Genomic DNA, 23,852 nt, shown 5'->3' with positions numbered 1-23,852 from the left:
GACAACTGGTATTCTATTCAACCCACCAACCCACCATTAATACAACAAAACTGATCTTTATGGCATGGATCTGTTTTGTCCAATTTTGCTATATTAATCTGCCAGGCCTTCATGAAGAAGGAAAGTTATACCTGGAAAAATAAAGTGTTTCCCTAAAATCTCCCAGATCCGGGAACTGTTGCAAGAGGGACAGAAATTGGACACATAAACCCCTGGATACTTCAAACTACAAAAATCTTACTACTACCAGGACTATTAAGCCATATATACCTACAGCCCTGAACTAACCACTAAACAACTAAGCTCACCTGGGGCTAGATTATCAAAACATATATTCTCTGCCCACAAGAGAGATGGAATTATCCAAGAGGCGCTAAGTGCTGGTTTGATAATTGGTAAACGTATCACCTCCTGAAATGCAAAATAATGGAAGTTGACATTGATGGGAGCACGGTGTCCCAGGGAATGCTGATAGATCACAATAATGTGTTGTTCTTAGCAAACATTTGGCCAATCAGTAATGTATTTATTTTCCAAAGTGACAGGCATGCCATAAATGCTTATTGGGTACCCTTGCTTTTATGTGGGGACTCCATATAGTGTTTTAAAAACAAATACACATTCATTATTACAGAAACAACAAGATTAGCTTTTTCGTTTGCTACACACAGTGGGAACGCCAGCATTCAATCCCAGACTGAGGGAAATACATAACCACAAGACTACTTGAGTGTCTGATGACTTAGCAACGTATGAAGCTACCGATCTTGATGTTTAAAAGGTGCAGACCTTTTAAAGATGTGCCAGCAACTTATAAGTGAATCTCTTCGCTCTGATTATTTTTTGGGTGTTGATGTTTAAAGGCACATGAATTGTTGTCCTGTGCACTTTATTTGATTGGGAAATACCAATTGAATGTACAAAAAAGTCAATTTAAAATCTGCTCACTTGCAATGACATAACATCTCAGTGCATATTTTAGACAGCCCCCCACATGTTTTCTTAAGTCTGGTGCTCTGGTGGGATGCATACATGACAGCTGGCAGTGCAGTGCACAGTGAGTTGAATTCTGTGCACACGCTGGCATGATATGGGCAAACTTGAGTTCTCCCAATAAACAGTAGACTATGGGCCTCATTACGACTTTGGCGGTAGCCATGCCCTTAATAAGGGCATGGCTGCCACCAAAGCCGGGTCCGGGTTCCCTGAATGGGGAATTACCGGGCCATTCCAAGTTTGGAGGGCCCGGTAATTCCTCCCTCAGGGAACCCGGGCCCGGACCTTCCCCATTCCCATTTGAGCCCCCATAGGGCTCAATGGGAATGGGTGCAAGGAGCTAACAATGGGCCGATTACGACCGGCTCATTGTTAGCTCCCTGGTCCCCTCGCGAGACCCGGTAAGGACGCCTGATTTTGCCAGGCATCCTTACCGGGTCCCGTGAGGGATCCTTGTAATGAGGCCGAATGGGTTTAACTGGTCCGCCTCCATTAGTGGCACCCGTTAACCCATTCCGCCAGGGTCGTAATGAGGCTCTATGAGTTGCACTTACAAATTGCAAGTGTGTACAAATATATTTTAAACATTTAGTGAAACCTCAAAGCCGTCATTGATGTCAAATTGCCTGCTTTAAATGAAAGTTCTTTCACAAGCTATTTTACACATGCCATTCCGAATGAAAACATGTCATTCAGAAAGCTCTGTTGAAGTGCAAGTAAAAGTACAGAATATATGTTGAATGGCAAATGATTATTCCCCTTCAGCAGTTTGAAGCTGCCATCAGGACACATTGCCAGTGAGGTGCTGTATGACATCAGACACAGTGGCAGCAAGTCTTGTATTTTTAGACAAAGCCACAATGCATCCTGGAACTGGTAGTATTAACAAAGCCTTGCGCGGAACGGCTTGCTGAAGGCAGCAGCCCAAGCCCCAATTCTAATTAGCATGGAACACAATACCAGAACCAGTCCCCACATTCCTTCCCCATGCACCCTCCTCACCAAGGCAATCAGACTCCAAGGTCATGGGCTCACTGCGGAGAGGGCCAGCTGGGATGGCCAAAGAGGGGGTTGTAAACACCATCAATCCTATTGTAAAAGTGAGCTATGACAATACACCAGTTATGTAGTGGCAGAATATGGCTCTTTCCAATGTCATACATTATTGGCTTTTCAAGCAAATGTGTCAATCATTGCACCAAAAAAGCACTGCACTACCAGCTTGCAGTGCAAAGAGCCAAGGTGACACTAATGCAATCCACACAAAAGAATGAAATTTACCCACAAAAAAAAAAAAAACAGCTGTGGGTACTGTGAGCTGCTTCCTGATAATATGAAAGCAGTGCTAAAACCATGCATACTGTGTGAAAAAGTGATGCTACTGTGTGATAGTCTGACCCCAGATACTCTGTTATTGACTGATATATTTTCTATTAGCAAACCATTTATTTTAAATGTTACATTGGGATTCATTATTTTGCTCATAATTCCTGAACAGAATGTCATACAAAGCATATTCTTCTCTTGAAATGTACAGCTTCAAATGCTTTATGAGGTGATAAGGTCATTTTGATTATGCAAATTAGGTGAATTTGAATTTCAATGCACCAAAACAGCACACACCAGTGATACATATGTCCTAGCATCCGTAGTGAAGAGCCAGGTACCTTGAGATGGGAACGCAATTTGTATATCAATGTTGAACTGAGTCCAATGGAAAAATCTGTTAGTAAATAACCATTTGGGCTATTATGATCAAAATGTTGTAGTTTGATACATAAAATCTGAAAAGGGCAGGGAAACTCTAGCCTCTGGACCAGAGTATTACAATTGCATAGAACAACAGAAAAAGATTGTCCAGAGAAACAAATCAATTTGAAAAAATGTGTATCAAAATTTATTGAAAGTGATACTAACAATTTAAACAATGGTGAGTCAATCACAAATAATTAAACACTGATCACTTTAATACAGCAAAACAGCAGCAACCGTATGCCTAAATTCGGCTAAAACATTGTCACACATACTTGCCATTCATAGTGCACTCTTTCAAACCCAACTCAACATACCGTGTCATACATCCAAAAGCTTAAAAGACAAAAGAATCATGCTAAAAACCCATGGGGAGAAGGAATTCATGACTGGTCCCCATCAAACAGACATCATTTTTATATTCATAATCAATAGAATTAATTAATAAATAACCTATTGTCAGGGTGGATCAGAAGGAAAAGTGCAAAAGATCACAGGGCTACAGGGCTAAGGGTTGTTTTAAATAATGTTTTAACACGTCTTATCCTGGCTCCTCATGTAATTTTAATCAATGGTGCATGGGTGCAGAGGGCAAACATAACATAAATGGTGATGTGTGTGTTACTAAAGTCTCTATTTCTATAACTGTAGCAATGAAAACTGAGGGAATAGTGTGTTGATTGTTTTTCATTGTTGCATTAGAATTGTATGTAAGTATAACTTGTTTAGCTTTAAACTGATTCAATTACTTCTATTTGTTTATTTCTTGTACCAAAAGAGGAGGGATTTTGCAAGGAATCAATACTGTTAAATTGCGGGTCCAAAATATGTTTAAACAATAACTTTCTTAAATAAAGGAAAATTGTGTGCCTTGTTTAGAGTGGGCGAAAAGTTCCTGTTAATCAGATGTTGCCCGATCAAAACATCCTGCATTACATATCAATTAACATTTATATCAATACAGTCAATCCAAATTTGGAGTGACAAGCATAGCAACATTTGCTACAGCATAAAGTGCAAATAATTAGAATCTTTAGATCACTGCATAGACATTCTGATTTTTGTTTAGAGCTCCAGTAGTACTTGTTCAAATCTTCATAATTTACCTACTTATGAAAGTTGTATTTATGTTTGAATTTCATTGTGTATTAGTATAATATCCATTTCGAGCTACACCACACAATTAATTGTTTAGAAAATACACACTTTTTCTCAAAGTGATTGATTATGAAAGATCAATGTTCAGTTATGGCTATAAGTGTCATATTAATGTGTTTGTACATTTGAAGTCACTACAAAAATCTTTAATGCATACCCAGATTGAGAAAGCTCAATAAAAATCCTCATAATCATAATGCTAACTATTTAGAAAGATATATAATATCTAGAGAAAACATGCATTGTTTTTGGTAATGTGAATATTTCAAAGTAATTTTATTTAGGCTTTACTGATTCATTTTAATGCCATTGTTGCAGAAAGGGCACAGTGAAAATATTGTCTGCAACAAAAAAGGCTGTCTGTTAGTTGATATCTAACTGGTAATTTGTAAGCATTTGGATGTTATGAATTATTTTTATAAATACCTTAAATTCACAAGAAATCATTGATTCCATTCATTGCCTTATGAATTGAAAAGCTCATAATATAGGTATTCACTGGTGAATTTTACTCAACTTTTAAAATATTTTCAATATTATTTTTCATGAACTGTGTATATGAATAATGTTTTATTATGTGAAATACAAACCTCAAGGAAATTCAAAATGCAAATACATGACACATTTTGAAACACAATAGTGTATTATTGTGAAGAACATGTACGTGTCTAAAAATAAATAGAACCAAGGACACCTTTTTTGTAGGAAGATTTTACACAAAAAGCAATGTAGAAAGAGACAATTAAAAACAATCAAACTCTCAATTATGTTAATGCACCCATCTACTTGTCTAAAAAATAAAAGTTAAAATAAAAAAAGACATTTTTAACATAGTCCATTACTTTTAATGCTTATAAAGACAAATTAACTACACATCATATATATTTTCTCATGGGGAATTATTTGATTGGTCATGACTGTCAAAAACTCATTGTTTTCCTGCTAAACTGGCGCTGCTCCCCCATTCAGTAAAGCCATACCACAAAACATTTCACTTCAAAATGAGGTAAAAGAAACAATTGGGATGCAAGTTTTTATACCAGTAAAAAATTGAAGGCTTTCCAAATATTTCAAGGGTCATTATGCTGTACATTTTTTCTATTGAAGTAAGGCTGCTTGGACACCAGCTGTTACAAATATTTAATAATTAATTCTATTTTTGATATAGTGAATACCTAGCGTATATCTTTCCAAAATGGTTATCCTGTATTTCCTTTACATTTCCCTAGCCTTATACACATTGTTAGTCAATTGTTTTTTTTCTCTATGTTACTAACACATCGGAGTAGAATAGTGAGCCAGCTAATGGTAATAAACATCATGAAGGAACTTTAGTCGTTGTGTTGTTGCAAGTTGGGTTTACCCTGGTCTCCGTTGAGTTATGAGGAATTCAATATTTGTGAATGAAGCCTGAGAATGTATTGCAGTCAGAAAAACAATTATGGTTGTGGATATTTTTGCTTGTGCCAAAGACCATCCTTGGCATTAGGAAGAAGTTGCATCCAATGCAGTGTTGCTTTGTATGGTAGGTGGTGGCATCATGATACTTGGATGACTGAATGGTTATGGCCAGCATTCTGCTTTCACAATCTATGAATGTCCACAAATTGTTCAAATCCTTTGCTTGTTTTTCTTGTTAAAGTTTTGAAAGTTCTCAAACAATCATGGTGGTCACATTCCACATGCCACCTGGCTATCATTTTGTTTCAGAGCATCATATAAGGACTGACTTCTGGCAAGTGGGTGCATCATATGGTCTCTTGCTTCACTGCCACAATGTGCACCAGTGGTCTCATTGAAAAATGGTCTTCTCTAGATTGGTCTCTTAAGTCTTATATGTATGCAGTCTTCTAGACTAAGCTACTTCCCCTTATAATTGTACCCAGAAGAGTGACTCACTCATCCACTTCTCTGCCTATTTATGGGTCTATTGAAAATTTGGCACTGTGGCAATTAGTACAGGTTGCAAACATGTCTGCATTAAGACGGTTGGAGAACACACACAGCCCCAAACCACCAGATTGCAATGCCCAAATTACTATCTACAGGGCAATATCTTTGAAAGATTAGAATTAATATTTCAAAGACATCCCCAGGACAGACAATGCTATCAGTAGGATTACATACCCAAGGGCTGAATTACATGGACAATCTGTTGTTAAAATCAATAAATGTCTTGATTAATGTAAAGTACAATATATTTTCCAAAGTACTTGATCTGCCGGGGTACCAGGAAGGAAGAGTGTGATTTAAAACATGGTCATCCCTGCTTTAAGTAGGCCATTGCCTTTTGTTATGACAGAAAATGCAATTATAAACTATTAGTTTGCCTTTAGAGTACACTCTTGTCAGATGTTTGGATTGTCAGATCAAGACATGTGTGCCAATGAATCGTTCTGTAATTTGCAGCGTAGCCACTCTCAATCCTGTTAGAAGATTTAATGAACTTTCTGCTAAAAAACAATGCATTAGTTTCAGTATGGCCTGAAGGAAGACATTAAAAATTAGTTGAACAGGGTTTTCTACCCTTTGTCACGTAGGCGATATGATGTGCAATACAACATTGGCCTTTGAAAAAGAAGAACAGGAAAATGAAAGCAGTAAGTATAGAGTTTGAGTTTTGCAAGAAGAAACTCTTCAGTAAGTGAAATGATGTTTAGCAATATTCAAAATGTGCTTGCATTTTCAATCCTGGAAACCAAGGCAGATTCTCACTACTTGATGTCCATCTACTATGAAGAAGATATGATGATGGTGTTTAGGTATGTGTGTTTTTCGTAGGTGAAAAGGGCATTTGATCAGGTAGTGTGAAGAATGTCCTACTAATCTCTCAGAGCATGTTCATATTACAACCTCAATTGTGCATGGATAAAGTCAGTTGATAACTGTTGAACCCTTGAGTGGTTAGCTGATCATGGTTTGCAAAACTCACCATGGTTTGTTATTTTCTAATTTGCAAGAACGCCTCCTTCTTTTAAGCAGCAAATGCTATATGCACAGCATGGATGGATTATGGAGGCTCTGTTATGTACATTGATCAGTCATTGAGATGAATATTTCAGTGGTGTCTTAGATGCTCTGCAATATGTTTTAAGCAACTGATGGTAGAATGTTGTCTTCACAGACATTAGATAACCATAATTTATTTCTGCACATTTGGTTTATAAATCATAGGGAGGTGTTGTTTCCTTCTCAATCCAGTTTTGTTTTGCTAACCTTTATAACAGGCCACAGTCCATTAATGAAGTGGAGAATGTGTTCAATTCTATTGGTTTACATATTTGGTAGGAATATATAGTAAATAAAGGGAAAGCAATCAGGGCAACGTATAAGTCTAATTAAAGAGACACACAGATTGCTTGTATTGGCTGCATACTGGTATGAATCATAAAAAACAGCATGCCACATCAATGACAACTTACATTTAAAGTATAGGACTTGGGCTATGCACAAGGTTTATGTTCAATGTGACTTTATAAGTACGAGATAGCCCACTGTTCAGTACAATTAATTTAACATATGCTTTCTGTTTTGAAGTGTGTAAGATGAGGTCATACCTCAAGAACAAGGATGAGGCAGAATATGTCATGCACAATAATAATGAATATTAGACGCCTCAAGAAAGGTTTTAACACTTTGAAAGATGCAATGGAACAAGAGATCTTCGACAGATTGTGTTGGGGTGTCTAGATAAAACTTTAATTCATCTGTTTTAAGTGTAGAACCTACATGGATAATGCTTAGCTGAAATTAAATGTGCAGAGGAGTAGCCCCATAGAGTTAACGTAATATATGCAGGAATTGCACCACAGTATAAGATATTGAGTGTCTGCATAGAGGCGCATAGCCTCACTACAGATGATACCAAGCACCAATTTATTTTGGTACCTCTGCTGTAGAGGGGTGATTAAAATAATTTAATAAACACGGTCACTTTCAGTGTAATATAGGCCACCGCAACAACATTATTAAGCCTACATTTTGGAACACATTTGAGATTGCATTGGACACTCAATCTAACACAATGTTACAAAGCAACCAATTTACAGTTGAAATGTTGACAGGATAAAGCTAGGTCAGTGACTGCCTTAACAGGTAAGTAGAGATGAACATGCCATTGTTCCAATAAGATAGTCAAAAGGTTGCCATGGTCTCGGGTTTCATCTAGGGGTCTCAACACAAATATCTTGGGCCAGCAACATGCTAAGTTGCAGGACCTGAACTTGTCAGTAATATTCACACATATTAATAAGGTCATGTATGGCATAGATAACAGACGTACACATAAACTGAGGCCTGTCTTTCACTCTGCCCTCAAATTGATGGGTTAGCACAATATAATGACTATCTGAAACACTGAGAGCATTTACGCACCAGTCTGTGCCCACTTTAGTGAACAGTTTCAACGTTGTTCTATGATTTTTCAGATTCTCTTACTGGGCAAAACCATGGTATGGCGCGACTCATGTGGACGGATATGAGGTTTCACAGTCAGCTGATGGCTTAGACCAAGAATGCTTCTTTCCTAATACATTATTTTTTGCTGCTCTGGTCCGCACTGTCATGAATTAGGGTACTGTGCTGACTGCCAGAGATGGTTACTTCAAAGGATAAGTAGGCAGGGTTATGCAGTGTGATAGCTTTGTATACGATACAGCTGGATTTGAAGGTTATGTATGTTTGTAGGTCTAGTGAGTGAACATTGTAGATTGTGGGTTTTGTGGGGTCGGACGTGCAGAGACCTCAGATGAGGTAGTCAGAGACAAAGTATACCGCTGACAGGTACTATGATGGTACTGTGTAGGCTGGTCAGAGGAGCACTTCCCATTGTCCAGGTGAGAAAGAACCAGGACACATTTGTGGATCTAAAGCTGTTGTCTGGAAGGAACCGTTTTGTTTTCTGCTGCTGGAATAGTTAATACCATTATGTATGGGGTGTATTTGCTATGTGCTTCTTTTTAATTAAGACTTAGCACCTGGGTGCACTGGAATTCATGGGCATTAGGTTTACAGAAGCCAGGATTTAGCACCTGGGTGCACTGGAATTCATGGGCATTAGGTTTACAGAAGCCAGGCTTAATGACCTGAGCAAAATTAGGGTTTTATGGAGGCTGTGTAACACCCAATGCACATTAATTCTATCCCTTCTCACAAGGTGTTAGGGTTTTCAGTACTGTTAGTGGCAGGAATCCAGTAAAAAACAAAATAATAATCCACAGCTTCTCTTAGCACTCACTAAGCACTGCATTGCTACAATGACAGAGTTGAGCTGAGTGAAGCCGTAGTGAGACATGATGTGCATTGCATGAGCATCACATAGGAGGAGATTGTTGGGGGAAAAAAGTGGCGAGCACTGGAGCCGGGCAACTCCAAACTGGTGAGATTTGACAAATGGGAGACTGCAGCTGACAGCCTGGTGATAGTGCAGGAGGCAGGTTCATGGGAGGATGGGGAATAGTAAGATGGTGCAGGTAGCACAGAGCCGGTCAGGAATGAGGATTCCAAGCAAATACAAGGTAAGTTTGCCCAACATATTCTTGGAATCTTTGCACCTGATTGGCTGAGTTAAGTGTAACACACTAGGCAGGGAGCTAGTGATAGGAAGTTGTCTATGTAGAAAACCAGATACTTGCAAAGGGTGTGATCTGTGGTGTAAAGCCTTTGATTTCCTCAGGTGACAGCCACATCTGGATGTTAAAATGTTCAATGTTGTTGAAAAGGAGCCATAATACCATCTTGGCGGTGTTCCAATTGAAGTAATTGCTGGACAGGTCTGCATGAGGGAAAAGTAGATCTTGAGGTTGTGTTGGTCTTAGTTGGATGATATGTTTGGGTACACTTGTGTAATTGTTGATGGGTATGTATATTACGGCTGTCAATGAACATCCAAGGGGCTATAAGTAGATGTTAAAGATTATAGGTAGTGTTCTTTTTGCAATAATTCTGGTTAAATGTACTTTTTGGAGGTCTAGGAAACTCCTGTATTATTCTGCAGGGAAGCACAGTACTGATGCAAGGTTTCTGTAATATGGGAAATATGTTTCTACACAGACCAGTTGTATTAGTGCACGATTGTGGAAATAAAGCAACATTAATGGACAGGGATTGAAACATCTAAGTGGATCACTGCAACAAATCATCAAGGCATTTGGCTTGCAAATAAATTAAGGGGTAACTCATTAGTGGACCTTCGAAATGCACAGAAGCAAGCAGTTCTTGGAATGCAGTGCACCAAATGAAGATTATGTATAGGGTCTGCTGCAGTGTTTCAAGTTAAACAAGTGTATACATGTTCACATCTTTATTAAACTGTTTTTATCTTAAATTGACTCTGATTTGTTTTTTATTTACCCACCATATTTTATAATTCAAAAAGTGTTTTAAACAATCAAAGAATTTATGATGTAGAAATGATTAAGTGAGCTAGCCTTTGGAGGAAACCAATACGTGTTGGGTTATTTCATTTATACCAGGTCTTGGGACAATTTAGCACATGAGCTGATTGATCTATTGAGACATTTTGCTATTAAAATGTTTTAGTAGTATATTCCTATTTCCATTTACATCTGAACGGTCATAAAATATGAATTGAGATAGAGCTGTAGGTTACAATCACCTTACATTTTGGAATGTGTTTAGTTTCATGCATTTTTCTCAAATGTTTTTATTTTTGTAATGATTTGATTGCATCTTTTTTCAAATTAAATTGAACTACACATGATGACCAACAGGTGCAGGTCATTAAACAAATCTGTATGGATATTTCACACTATAGATATGGGAAGAAAATATATAAAATGTTAAAGCCCTGATGTCACCAATCTGTTAAAAATGTCTGCAAATGGAAATGCTTAATGAGTTGCACTTGTTATGGTTTTGTTGTGCACCACTATAAATCGTGATGGTGTGATTAGTTATCTGAGAAACCCTTTCCATAAGTACTAGACTTTATGTATGAACAACTTGATTTTATTGTAAAACTAGGGGACTATATTAAAATAAATGTTTTATTTTGAAAATAAATATTTTTCTCACAGAAAAAAAAGCCATGGCAATAGGGATACAATTTGGGCTAAAGTATAACAACAATTTGAAGTTATGCTTTGAGAAAGTAGTCATGTAACAAGTTAAGGGTTGATGTGAAAGATGTAGTGCTTTAAAAATTATATTGTATATACATTATTCTAGTTTTGTCTGAAAGTTATGATAATTTGTTCAGTTACTCTACACATTCAAGAATAATGGTTTCAATGTACAGTTTACACTGATTGTTAAAAATCACTAATAGTGTATCTTGACCTACACATGAATAATTTGGAAATGCTAATTGTAGAACGGTATTATTTATTTATGTATATTTGTAAAGCGCTTAGCAGCCCGGAGGCATCGCGGCGCTGTTTCAAGAATGTGACTTGTTACAGGGGGTGGAGTTGATATATATGTTATACATTGGTCAAAAACAGTGTTAAGTGGTCGTATGCCTTACAAGTTGGCATGACGAGCGGGAACACAAAGAGGAGTCTGAGCATGTAGTACAGATATTGTGGCGGTTTACATGAACAACATGGTTTTTATTTCTTTTCTGAACACCGTGTGGGATTCAATGCCTCTGATAGCGGGAGGTAGCAGGTTCCAGTTGGTCACTGCTAGAACTGGGAAGCTAGAGCCGCCTGCTCTAATCGTGAGGCTTTTAGGAATGGAAAGTCGGTTAGTATGGCTGGATCTAGCTGGTCTGATTGAAGGGGGTGCAGAGAATCTTTGTGCGAGGTATCGAGGTGCTGTGTCATAGCAACATTTGTGGGTCAGTGCAAGGGATTTAAAGGGGATGTGTTCTTTAACAGGTAGTGTTGGGGGGAAATTCTCCCGGGGTCGGCTGGGCCGTCCGCGGACCTCCGGGCAGGGAGGCCCCAACTCCTCCCGTGTAACCCAAAAATGAGTATGAGGCACACGCAAGAAGCAAGGTGATTCTGCTGTTTATTAAACAAACGGCAGTGATGGGTCAAGGATCGTACGCGTCCGTCCTGACACTCTCTCTCTAATCGTGGGGCTCGCAGGCCCTTTTTACCTCAGTATGACGCGTCACCTGGGAAAGTTAGCAAAAACCTATTGCCACTCTGGATTGGTTCCTCGAGTGGTAGGGTTAGTATAGCATACGTATAGAGAACGTTGTTAGTGGTTGAGGGTGGTATACTTGGGTTGTCCCTTCAATTAGATACATGAAAATTGTTACATGAAGACCCCTGAGGATTGGCTAATGTTAATGGCGTCAGTGATAAGAGCCCCATGTTCTGATTGGTCCACTCGCGAGCCCCCCAGTCTGGGACCATCGCTGTTCCCGGCTCGCGGTGCACCTGTCATTTGCAACAATATATAACTATGGGTATGTGCAGACATGCGAGGATTTGTTCATATGCTGGAGGGCAGACTACTCCCACCGCCGCAGATGTCCATTGAGTCGCTTAATTGTTGCTGCCTCTGTCTCAAAACGTGGGATCCAGGCGCCTCCCTCCTCCTGGGCCTGGCACCCTGTCAGGTTCGGCTTGGTCACGTGAGGAGAGACCGTGGTTGAGGCAGAATTCTGCACATTTAATATTGCATTTTCCACTGTGTGCCTGGCTTGGTTTGCAGGTGTGACCTTGGCTTCGGCTTGTGGCATGCAAGTTTGCAACATTGTGCCCTTGACTGTCTGCTCTCGCCGGGCTCATTCTGCAGGGTCAGCAATTGTACTCTTGCTCGTTCAATGTTCATGGAGGCTCTTGCCTGCGGCCTACTTGGGCCTGGTGCATAGGCGGGGATGTTTGATGCACGGCACGCTTTAGGTTATGGTATCATATTGCTTTATCCCCAGTATCATGTCTTCGTTATATTTCTCATTGCAATGCATGGGGTAGGAGAAGCGTCAGCAAGCATTTTAGATGAGTTTGTTGTGCGTCTTGCGTTTCTACATTTTTGAAAAACCTATGTGAAAAATAATAAAGATGCGCGTCAGTGGGTGTGTCCGTCACCTACGTCATAGCACTGGATATGTTCTTTGTGTGGATTGGTGTGGGAGTGTCCAGTGTGCATGTTTGCACGGGTGTGCTGACCGTTGGCTAGGTCATCATTGCATCGCTAACGATGTGTTCATTTACTGTTGAATGGTTCAGTCGAGTTCATCCATGCCGCAGGTGTCGGCATGGGCAGGGCAGGCTGGTGGGCAAGCTGGAGGGCACATCAGTATGTTCCTGTACCAGGGTATTTGGTCGTCTGGTAGATGGGCAAACTCCTCCCGTGGCGGGTGTCTGGGCCGCGATCCTCTAGGCCAGGGGTGTGAGGGGATTGGTGGGAGCCTTCTGTTCCATTCTCCCACTTCAGTAGCCAGTGGATGGATTTCCTGGTAACCGAGATGTGGTCTCTTTTAGAGATCCCTGTGGCTGCTCTAAGTGCATTGTTCTGCACCGTTTGAAGTTTCTTGATGTTCTTTGCTTACGTGCCTCGAAGGAGTGCGTTGCAGTAGTTTAGGTGTGATCACGTGATCGCTCTGGCAATGGTGAGGGAGTTTTGTTGCGTTAGGAAGGGCCTGGCAGCAGTGATACGTTTTGAGTCGTAGGCTGCCGCTGATGAAATTGCATTCACCTGTCTTGTCATGGACAGGTTAGAGTCGAAGTAAACTCCCAACGTTTTGACTGACTGGGATACAGGGATGCGAGAGTTGTCAATGTGAAAGGAGTCATATTGGGAACCCATTCTTTTGATTGTGGTCGGAGAGCCGATGATAAGAAGTTCAGTCTTTTCACTGTTAAGGCAGAGCCCGTTTATGTCCATCCATGTCTAGATAGTGGTGTAAATGGAATTGAGGGTTTTTTGGTCGGTCTCGTAGTCGCCCGTAAGGGGGATGAGGATCTGCGTATTGTCGGCATAATTGGTGTATGTGATGGCCAACAAGTCGAGGTATTTGAATAGAGATCTTGTGAATAGGTTGTACAGGGTGGGTGAGATGCAGGACCCTTGCAGAACCCCACACTTAATTAGATGTGGTTGTGCGCAGGCTTGGTCTGAGAAGACTTATTAGAAGTGTGCATTTGTAAATCCATGCCAAATCATCCAAAAAAAATATTATATTAGTAGTACTATTTGGAGAGAAAATCCACCATGCTAGACAATTTTGAAAGAGAAAGGTTTTGCATGAAGGTGGGAGTAAGTGATGATAGTCACAACATATTTGATTCAGCTCACTGAAAGACAAGTAAAATCTATAATTGGAGCCATTTTCATAAAAGTACATGGTAATACAAGGGAACAATATTTTGAAGAGTTACTATTTGTAATCTAAAAGGCTCATTAAAAACACCACATATTTTATCTGCCAGGATCATATTTAGAAGAAACAAATGGCATACATTGAGTAATGGTACTTATTTATATGTTACCAAGAATCCACTTTTGTCATTCAAAGACTTGCTGAATCGTAGGTATAAACTATGTGAAATGTATTTTAAAGAGCATACAGTCTGAAGACCAGTAACTTCGAAGGCCATGTATGTGGTTATCAAACCGTGCCATTAAATGAGCATGTTAAAGCCACTAAAAGGGGAGGTAATCTTTCATTATGACTTAGGTGTAAACAAATCCAACTGGTTGTTACATATTTTTTGTAAATAGTCAATTGGATTAAATAAAGACAAGTCAATTTGTAGTTTTCTGGTAGACATCTTTTTAACTTTCATATGTCATATAATTACAATAAGAAAACAAAATAAAAACAAAATAAACATATTTACTTGCTTTGAAGACGTGATTATTACACCACACAAAATTTGTCAATCATTATTGGGCTCATTCATTTTGGTTTTACTTGCTATTAGCGTTTCAAATGATTGCATGCTATGAGACAAAAGATAATTTACTAGGTCCAACTATTAAGTTGTTTTATAAGTATGCAGTTTTTATATTTGCACACATTTGAAAAATGTAGCAAACTTGAATATTATTGATACACATATGAGTTATGGTTCTATTGCTAAATTTGCACTTTGTTAGGCAACAAGAGAGTTTGGCTGGTTACATGGGTGGTTACAGAAAGGCTGTGCCTCTGACTTACTTGGTAGGTAGCGGTTGAAAATCACACAGCTGTGTCATTCATGTTTCCGTATATTTATAGATGTATTTTTCTAACATGTGAGGTTGCTAGGTCTAAGTTATGTGTATTATATATAAAAGACACTTTTTTTTAGAAATGTTTACTTTGATCTCACTCTAGAGATCATTATTTTATTATTTCATGATTTTGACTTTTGTAAAATGAACGTATCTGTAGTATCCTCCTCAGTAACAGCAAGATTTAAAAAAATGTAAGTATAATTTCCCACCACCGACTTATGGTAGACGCAAAATAAGAAAACAAATCCTAATGTATAGCTTTTTTTTTAAAAGCGACTTTTTACTTCTTTACTCCTGTGAACACAAACGGGGTCTGATTTACAAAGTGCTTTTCAACTGGACAATCTAATTGAAAGGTGCTTTGTAAATGAGGCCGAGAATTTCACGATTTAACCAGATGACATTGTTGAAGTACAATTGAAAAGTTGTGCACTCTTTTATATGTAATACTGCAGGTGTATTCTTTTCACAGTTGGTTTCACTATCAGTAAGGTTGAACGTGGGAAGATATGTTTGAATTTCTCCATAATAGCACACATAAATATAAGCTATTTATTGCTATATGTAAAATAATTAAAACACAGGAACATTTCTGTTGTACTCATTACCCCTTCATCCCTCTCCCTTGTGCCAATCCTTTCCTTTTGAGATATCCCGCCTCTGGACAGAAACCAACACCATGAAACAGAATATCAATTGCCTGGGGTAGGCTGGCCCCTCTCCCTCAGGGGGACAGACATAGTGCTGGACCATCCACATTCGATCGCGGTCTGTGATAATGCTGTTAGGAGCCCAATTATGAGTCTGCAGAACTTGTACTGCAATTGATTGGAAAGGTAGAGGCAGCTAACCGCTGAAGAAGCCTTTTGGATTTAATATAAACAGCAGGAGAATCAGAAGCCGGGTTTCTCAAGACTGTAAAAGAAATCACGACACATCTGTGTCACTGTAAGCCTGGAATTGCCACCCGTTTTTGCGGTACAGATCGTCCCAAGACCAACACATAGCACCCATTGGAATACTTACCATCAGCACTAGCAACCTTAAGTGGAACCCTTGCAAGGGCCAACAGCTCTTTCACGTGTCACACGGCAGTAATAGGAAGGCGGGGCAAAGTACCTAGAGACTTGTCCATTTCCACTTCTGATGAGAGAAAATTAACCCACATCGGGGTCGGAAGACTGTCCTGAAGAAAGTGGGTAAAAAACGTGCACACCACTGAAGTCGGTAGACTAAAAAAAAATGTAAACCGGGTAAGGATACTACCGATACGATACAGTTTTGCTTCATCCCTGTCTAGCCCCCCCGTGGTAACTCAAGGGGCTGATTTCAGTGAGTGATAGCCACTTTGGTCTTCTTAACACACTACTGACAAACATGTCATACTGAACAACTGATGTGTTCTTCTTTTAAACTTTTTCTTTTTAAACTTAACTTCTTGCCATTACATTCTTATAGTAATGGGACACATTCAGCTGGGCCTATAGGTAATTAAAATTCAATTATTACCATTAATAAACTAACTGAATGTATGTTTTAAGACTGCATGTTGCGTCATACGCCGTTAGAATAATGAGGTTTTCAGCAGGAGGCCTAACCTAGAATCTAAACCATCTGAGGAGTTACACAAAAGGATTGTGGTCTTTTCCATTCGTTTTTCTGTCTGCTATTAGATAAGCGGCACATCAGCGAAATCTAGGATTAATGGGACACAGGTAGCCATAGTTAGATTTCCATGCTATCCTTCTGTCCTCTGCTTTTACAACTCAACTAACTGGGGACCCTCCTGCTTGTTCCATATATTTTGGAATGGTGTGATTTTTGTTGCAAGTGTCACACCTTTTTGTGTGTTATTCCCTTATAGTGCAAACATATTACTAGTTGGGATCAACCCCACATATTTAACCCTTAGACACCCCTTTGTGATTTTTGCCTATCACAGCACTTCCTGTTTTTGTTTTGCTGTCCTCTGCGATGGGCTCTGTGATGACTGGGAGCACAGTGGCCCTGGCTTTTGCAGGTCCCGCTCTCCAACGGGGGACCTGGTGGCCTGCATTCCACTGCAATTGGCGAGCCCCTGCTACCGTGCTTGGGCTGCTGCAGGTTTCTGTGGTGGGAGCACCGGTGGCCCGCTTCACACTGGCTATGAGGGCTGGGCCTCCTGGCATGCTGCATGATACAGGGGGTCTCGGTGGCATGAATTCACCATGCTTGCCGTGTTCCCCCTTCTTAAGATGACATAATACTCGCGGTTGTCCCGATCCTGCGTCAGATTTCTGCCATGATGCTCCTGTGTCCCGCACATATATGGTGGGGGTGAGGCGTACCTCCCACACCACCTACCAGCATTCCATGCCACCCCATATTTGAAAAGAACAAACAAGCCTGTCTTGTGCTGGCCTGGTCCCCAGGAGGACAACACCTCTGTACCTGCGGTATGCTGGCCAGAAGGCCTCTATATCGTCCTTGCTTTTGGCATCCACCCCATGCCACTGAGACCATTGGGGTTATTGGGGGTGGCACCTCAGGGTGGATCCACATGTCTTTATTGGAAGTAACTGCTTGTATGCTTAGTAGCTCCAGTAGGCAGCTTGTGAGCAGGAAAATATTCAGGTCCCTCTCCCGAAGGAGGGAAAGGATCAGGGGTCATGGGAGGGCCACAAGTATGTCCCCTTTCTACAGGCGGTGTCGCTCCCCCTTGCCTGAGGGGCACGGCAAGAAGAGACATTGCTAGGGTGTGACTGAGTGGGCTATAGCCCCAGGTCTTTTGGTTGTAGCCCCCGTTAGAAGCTCAGGGGCTAAAACCAAAAGGCTAGTTAGCCCCGATTCCCAACTGTCCTGACATTAGCATAGCACTGGATCTTTTCCAGACCTAGCAACACCCCAGGAGCCAAGGGAACCCCTGGGTCAGTAGCCCCCAGTGCCCCATCCATCTCCATCACTTTATCAGCAGCTGAGTTCAAGTCTTGTATCACTAATACCATGAATGAAGGTATTGATGCTAGTTTCCACTGTCAGGCCTGTTGCATTTGGCCCCAGTTCCTCAACCAGCCCTGCCTATGCGCCCACCAGGTACTCCTGATGGCGTAGAGCCTGAGTGGGAAATGGATTGGATATTTCTCAGGAAGGAGGCGGTCGAAGGGGCCATGGCACATCTCCACTGGAATATGGACATCAAGGATTCCAAGGCTCTGGCAGTGGATGAATACGCACAGGACGCCTACAGTCAATGCTTCATGTCACCCCTGACTACTCTACCCTTCCTCCAGAGCATGAGGAAAAGTATTCTCCGTGGGTGGAAGGAGTCTGTAATGGCTACCATCCACCATGGCTGGTCCAGGTTGTATCTTTTGCAGGGGTTCAGTACAGAGATCTGAGATATTCAGAAGGTGTACTCTGTGTTACCTTGATTCTCTGGGCATACCTCAGTGGCTACCCAGGAAGTTTCTCCTGGTGACTCCATTGATAAAAGGGTGGAGAAGGCCCTCATAAGGGCATATGCAGCTTATATCTATGCCCCCCCCCCAGTTCAACAGGTACCTGAGCTACACCTCTCAATTTATCCTTAAGGTTTTTCACCTGTTGGTCTCCCTGCTGGGGGAGGATGCCGATTGTGCAGGCATTTTGTTAATTATATAGAAGGAGATAGGGCCCCATTAGGAGCATGGCGGTCCAGGAACTATGGTACCGTTAAGCATGCCGGTAATGTAGTTACCAGACCGCCATATTAAGAGCTGTGGTTGGGGGTGCCTGTCAGCCCGCCAGGTCTGACCTGGCGGGCAGAGCAGCACCCAGGAGTGCATCATGTCAGATGCACCGGCACCGTCGTGGACGGTGCCAGTGCATCCAATGTCCCCATTCCCATTGAGCTTTATGGGTCTCAAATGGGAATGGGGAATGACAGGCACCCAGCAATGCAGGAATTACCAGGTCCGGCAATGTCAGAATTACCCGGTAATTCCTCATTGACAGGTGCCAGAAAAAATGCAACTCTGGCGGCAGCCGTGCCTGTTTTTACAGGCACGGCTCGTGTTATGCTGAGACATTTCCCTTGATCTCTTCAGAGCTCTTGCATTCCAGAGTGTCTCCGAGGCGACTACTCAACGGCAGTTTTGGCTCAGTGTTCGGAAAGGACCTCCCCTCCCAGAGAACCCTGTTACTTCGCATCCCCTTCTTGGGGCAGCTGCTGTTTGGTCCCCTTCTGGGGAACTGGTTAAGGAGGTGCAAGATGGAAATAAACGGTCAGCTTTTTTGTGGCTGAATGCTCATGCCCTGCTTAGGGTCAAATTATGGTAGTCCTGAGGTGGTCTTCAGACACCCAAGAGGTCTCAGTGAGGTTGCAGGGCTGTGGTACCATTGAACGAAACACAGCCAAGACTAAGGATTTCCCTTCCTCACGCCATTCTGGCAGCAAGCCAGCCCCTGGCTCAGCGCTCCCAGGATCCCATCAGGTGGAAGTAGGGGGTCGACTGTTGGACCACTTCTGAACGCAAGAGGGGCTTCTGCTTGTCAAAGGTTGCCCATGCATGGATATCTGGCTGCTACACCCTTTTTCTCATAATCTCAGACCCTTGCTAAATCACCTGCTGACCCATTGGTAGGGGTTCTCCTAGGATTCCTCCCTGGACTCTGCCTACTGAGTTCCAATGTGCCTATGACTGGCTAATCAGATGGAATTGTGGCTGTCTGAATCGAACATCCTGGCCAGGATCTTACTTGCTTCTCCATTCCTCCACTCTCGGTCATTCACTGATGGATGCAAGCCAGAAGGTCATATGCAACCAGCTGACAGCACATGGCAGATGGCCAGTGAGGGATGCGTACAGGGATCTTTCTGTGGTAAGAGAAGTGCTCCATGTTATGGCTGCCTCTCTGCAGAGGAAGGCAGTGCTGGTGCGCATGGGTAATCAGGTGACTATGTCTTAAATCAACAGACGGTGGAACCCAATCTCAATCCCTGCAGTAGGTGGCATCCCAAATCTTGGACTGGGCAGAATGGAACTTTCTTTAATTGAGACCAACCTACATCTCAGGAACACTGAACGTCAGAGTGGATGCTCTCAGATGCCAGTTCCCCTCCTTGGTTGACATCTCCCTGTCAGTTTGATGTTCCAAGTGGTCTGCACCTGCCTGGCCATTTCTTCTGTGGACCTCTTTGCCTGCTACACAGATGTTCTGCTCCCATGGTACTGCTCCCCGTCATGGGATGTGGCAGCCGTAGGGGTGGATGTCACATCCGCATCTTCGCCCCAAGCCCGCATCTACTCCTTCCTTCCTTTGCCTCTCTTTCAGAGGCTCCTGCTTCGGATAGAACGGGAACACCCTTGGATCAACCTTATTGCACCACACTGGGCAAGGAAGGCGTGGTTTCAACTCCTGCGGTAGTTATCAAAGACTAGCCTCCCCTACTCCTCAGTCCTTGCCCCTGTGGTGGTCACCTCTTCCTCTGTCGACCATCAGGCAACTCCATCTGCCAACCTGGTTCTTGAACAGTTAAGACTAGAGAACATGCCTATCCCCTGAACTAGCCATGCGATCCAAGGGTACAAGTGTTCCTCAATCCTGTCTTCCTATTCAAGACATTGGAAATCTTTCTTTGACTGGTGTGTCTGGTCCTGCCTTGACACCCAGTATTACAACCCTGTCAACGTACTTGAATTCCTACGGGAAGGGTTCAGTTTGGGTTTTGCTGTCTCCTCCAAATCCTGGGCCCTTGGATTTTGCAGATCACCATTTGAAGGTATTTGGGGTCACCTGAGCTGGGTTCAGGTCTCCCTCCCACAACTGGTGCTTAGGATACTGTCATTGGCTCCCTTCGAACACTTGGAGTCTATTCCCAGTGCTCTCCTGTCCTATAAGTGTTTCTTCTTGGTCAACAACTCCACGGCCATGATTCTGTGTGAGCTAAAGGCTTCATTTTTTTGTCCCACCCCCAATTTGTCCCAGAGGGTCTGTAACCAATAAAGTGATCATTGGAATGTTTTGAATGAATCTGAACCACTGGCATTGCTCTGGGCAATCTTCCACACCACCATTTTTTAGCCGGTCTGCGTCAATGTAAAAGGGTTCCAGCCATATGCAAACAGTCAGATGCTGACACCAATGGGAGCAGCCCAGCCTGAAATGCTAAGCCAGGTCCCCTCTGCACGGAAACACAAGCATCCCCAGACATGTTTTGATATTGTTAGGCCTCCTCAGTGAGGTGCAGCTTGTTTCCCTAGCAAGTTTCTGTGAGCAAGGGACCACGTCTAGGCATGCCCTCTCTGATGTAGGGAGACTAACTATAACCAGAAAAGTGATGGGTGGAAGGTTTGAATGAATCTGACCTGCTGGCATTGCTCTGGGGAACCTTTCAAACCACTGTGTGATCTTACGACCGTCACCTCTGGTTCGACCAATGAGGACCTTTTCCTTCCAGCACTTGGTCCTGCCTCAGCTTAAAGTCCGACCTTCCCACCCCCTTGATGTTGGGTGGGTGGTCAGGGTATACCTGGACAGAACATCTGATGGCAGGGAAGGGGACCAACTCTTTGTATCCTTTTGCCCTGGTCATGGGGGTAAGAAGCCCTCCACTGCTACCTTGAGAAGGTGAATTTGCAACACCCTTGGACTGGCCTACCAGGCAGCTGAGAATAGCCCTCTGGCATGGTGTTGGGATTTTCCACGTGGGCTATGGATGCTTCCTGGGCTGGTGCCAAAGGGGTATCTGGAGAGCAGCCACGTGGTCCTCACCAGATATCTTTATTACACATTACAAGATGTATTTGGGACCCCCCAGGCCTTCCTTTGGTTCTTCGGTCCTGTCCTGCATTGATGATTGAATTGCATCTGAATAATATTTCATTGCATCAAATGGGACGTTGAGTTCTTGTTTTTTTTTTTTTTTCGCACAATATCCAACATACTGCTCTGGAGCTCTCATAGGGTAAGGACAGGCGCGAGAAAAATGACTTTTGCTATGACTCGCTACAACTTCCTGTCTCCCAATTTCATGCAAGACAAGGCACTCTGGGTATGATGCCAAAAGGCAAAGGACACTTGCTATAACAACCTTGGAACCCTTAAAAAAGGCGTGCTTTGGACCAACCCCTGGTGGTATTTTGCCTTTATAAGGAGGGGGCAACCTCTCCTTCTTAGAATCATCTTTGGACTCTCAAGACCATAAGAAGGATTCACTTGACATCTGTTGGTAAAACAGCCTATTCCAAAATCCTCTGCCATAGAGGTGAAGACAGAAGGCATCCAAAGGAGGGGCAAGCTCTGTCTCCAAACCATCTGCAGGGTCCAGTGATGATGAAGTACTGTTTACCAAGGCCTCTCTGCTGGCTGTTGCACTCTAACCAGGACTATGCTCACTTCCGGAGAAGTACCCCCTGTCGGTGCAGCTAACTTCCTCGAGTGAAAGCTCAGAATTGAGGGACTCACCTAAAGCTGGAGAGCCTTCATTAGGACTCTAAGCAACCTCCATATCACCTCTAGATATCTGCAAGCCAGCGTGTCTACGATTGATACACTTTGAGCTACTACAGGACCCACAGTGCTGCATTCTACAAGCCTTGAAACCGCTTACTGCACTTTGATCCATCATACACTGGCTCAAAAAAAAAAAGACAGAAAAAATGCAGCCGGGAAAGGGAAAACTGAGTCCATTTTCCCTTTCCATGGCAGCCATCGGGAGTGGACAGGCTGCAGACTGAGTGGGAGGGTGATGAGGGGATTGTTGGGGTTGGGGTGGGTGGGAGTGGTGAAAACACTCACCTGAATCCCCCGGCGAGGGAGGATGGCAGCCTCCAGCCCTGCGGAGGCTCGAAGAGGGGATTACCCTGTCCCGAGCCTTCTCATTGGCTGAGGGACTGCCACCCCACACACCTCTGCCGGGGACGAGAATGAAGCTGAAGCTGAAGCTTCAAGGGATTCTCAGCGAGGTATGGACCGTGCGAGCGCCAATCAGAATGGTTGTTACATTCTGGTTCAGCCTCATGGGGAACTAATTACAATTATTTCAACATCAGCCAAGGACTCCTCTCCATATCCATAGTGGCACAGTGCTGCAGAAAGTGTGTGTGTGTGTGGGTCTTGGGTTAATCATGTTACATTCCAGATATATCTGTGGGTACATCGCCAACGTGTTTCTTTTATTGTGGAGCAATGTAGTCCTGCAGTGTCGATCAATTATGCAAACTCAAGAGAATATGCACTCAGTATGGTTGCTACTACAACAAAATAATTAGAAGCCTTCTCCCAAAAGCACAAACGTTTTTGTTGTTGATCCGTCCTGCTTGCATGTTTTATCCATTTCAACTGCCAGCCATGCCATTGCATAAGGGGAAATGCCATATGTCGACCAGGCTTCCCTCCCCTCCGTCTCCGAAACAAAAGGGGCAATACGTTTAGTTTTTAAAAGCACTGCCATCCCCATTACATGTGTTTGCTTGGTGTCTCAATGAGCTGCACACAAAGATTCATAGTTTGGATTGACACCCCTCTTCTCCCACTGTGATTATGACACTAGAATGAATCTTGAAACATTGATTAAACAATCAATCAAATTCGCAAACTGAGGAAAAGTTCATGCTTGATGAAATAAAGACAATTATAAAAAGCACATTATGGAAGTCAGTCGGCATACGACGCTGCAACATGCATGACATGCAGATAAACAAAAGACATACCTGAAAGGCATTCTGATGTTAAGTCTTTCAGCATATTTGCACAACGTCTCCCATGGGCAATGTATTTTAACAAACATAATGTCGTTGTTTGTAAGGGCAGTCTATAAAAACAGGGAAAAGGCAATCATTAGCATC

General features: G+C 42.4%; 1 protein-coding gene across 1 annotated transcript in view; it reads right to left on the bottom strand.

Moving 5' to 3' along the window:
- The window catches only part of ANO3 (anoctamin 3), a 2,087,603-nt gene that overhangs the window by 1,187,844 nt on the left and 875,907 nt on the right, over positions 1 to 23,852 (bottom strand). Inside the window, exon 5 of the mRNA XM_069623502.1 lies at positions 23,718 to 23,818. Coding sequence (XP_069479603.1) covers positions 23,718 to 23,818 — 101 coding nt within the window. The remainder of the gene's footprint in view (positions 1 to 23,717; positions 23,819 to 23,852) is intronic.

This window comes from Ambystoma mexicanum, chromosome 11, assembly GCF_040938575.1.
Source record: "Ambystoma mexicanum isolate Mex_15411 chromosome 11, UKY_AmexF1_1, whole genome shotgun sequence".
Classification (NCBI taxonomy): Eukaryota; Metazoa; Chordata; class Amphibia; order Caudata; family Ambystomatidae; genus Ambystoma; species Ambystoma mexicanum.
Note: the sequence above shows the minus strand (reverse complement) of the source record. Positions and strands in the feature narration are given on the sequence as shown.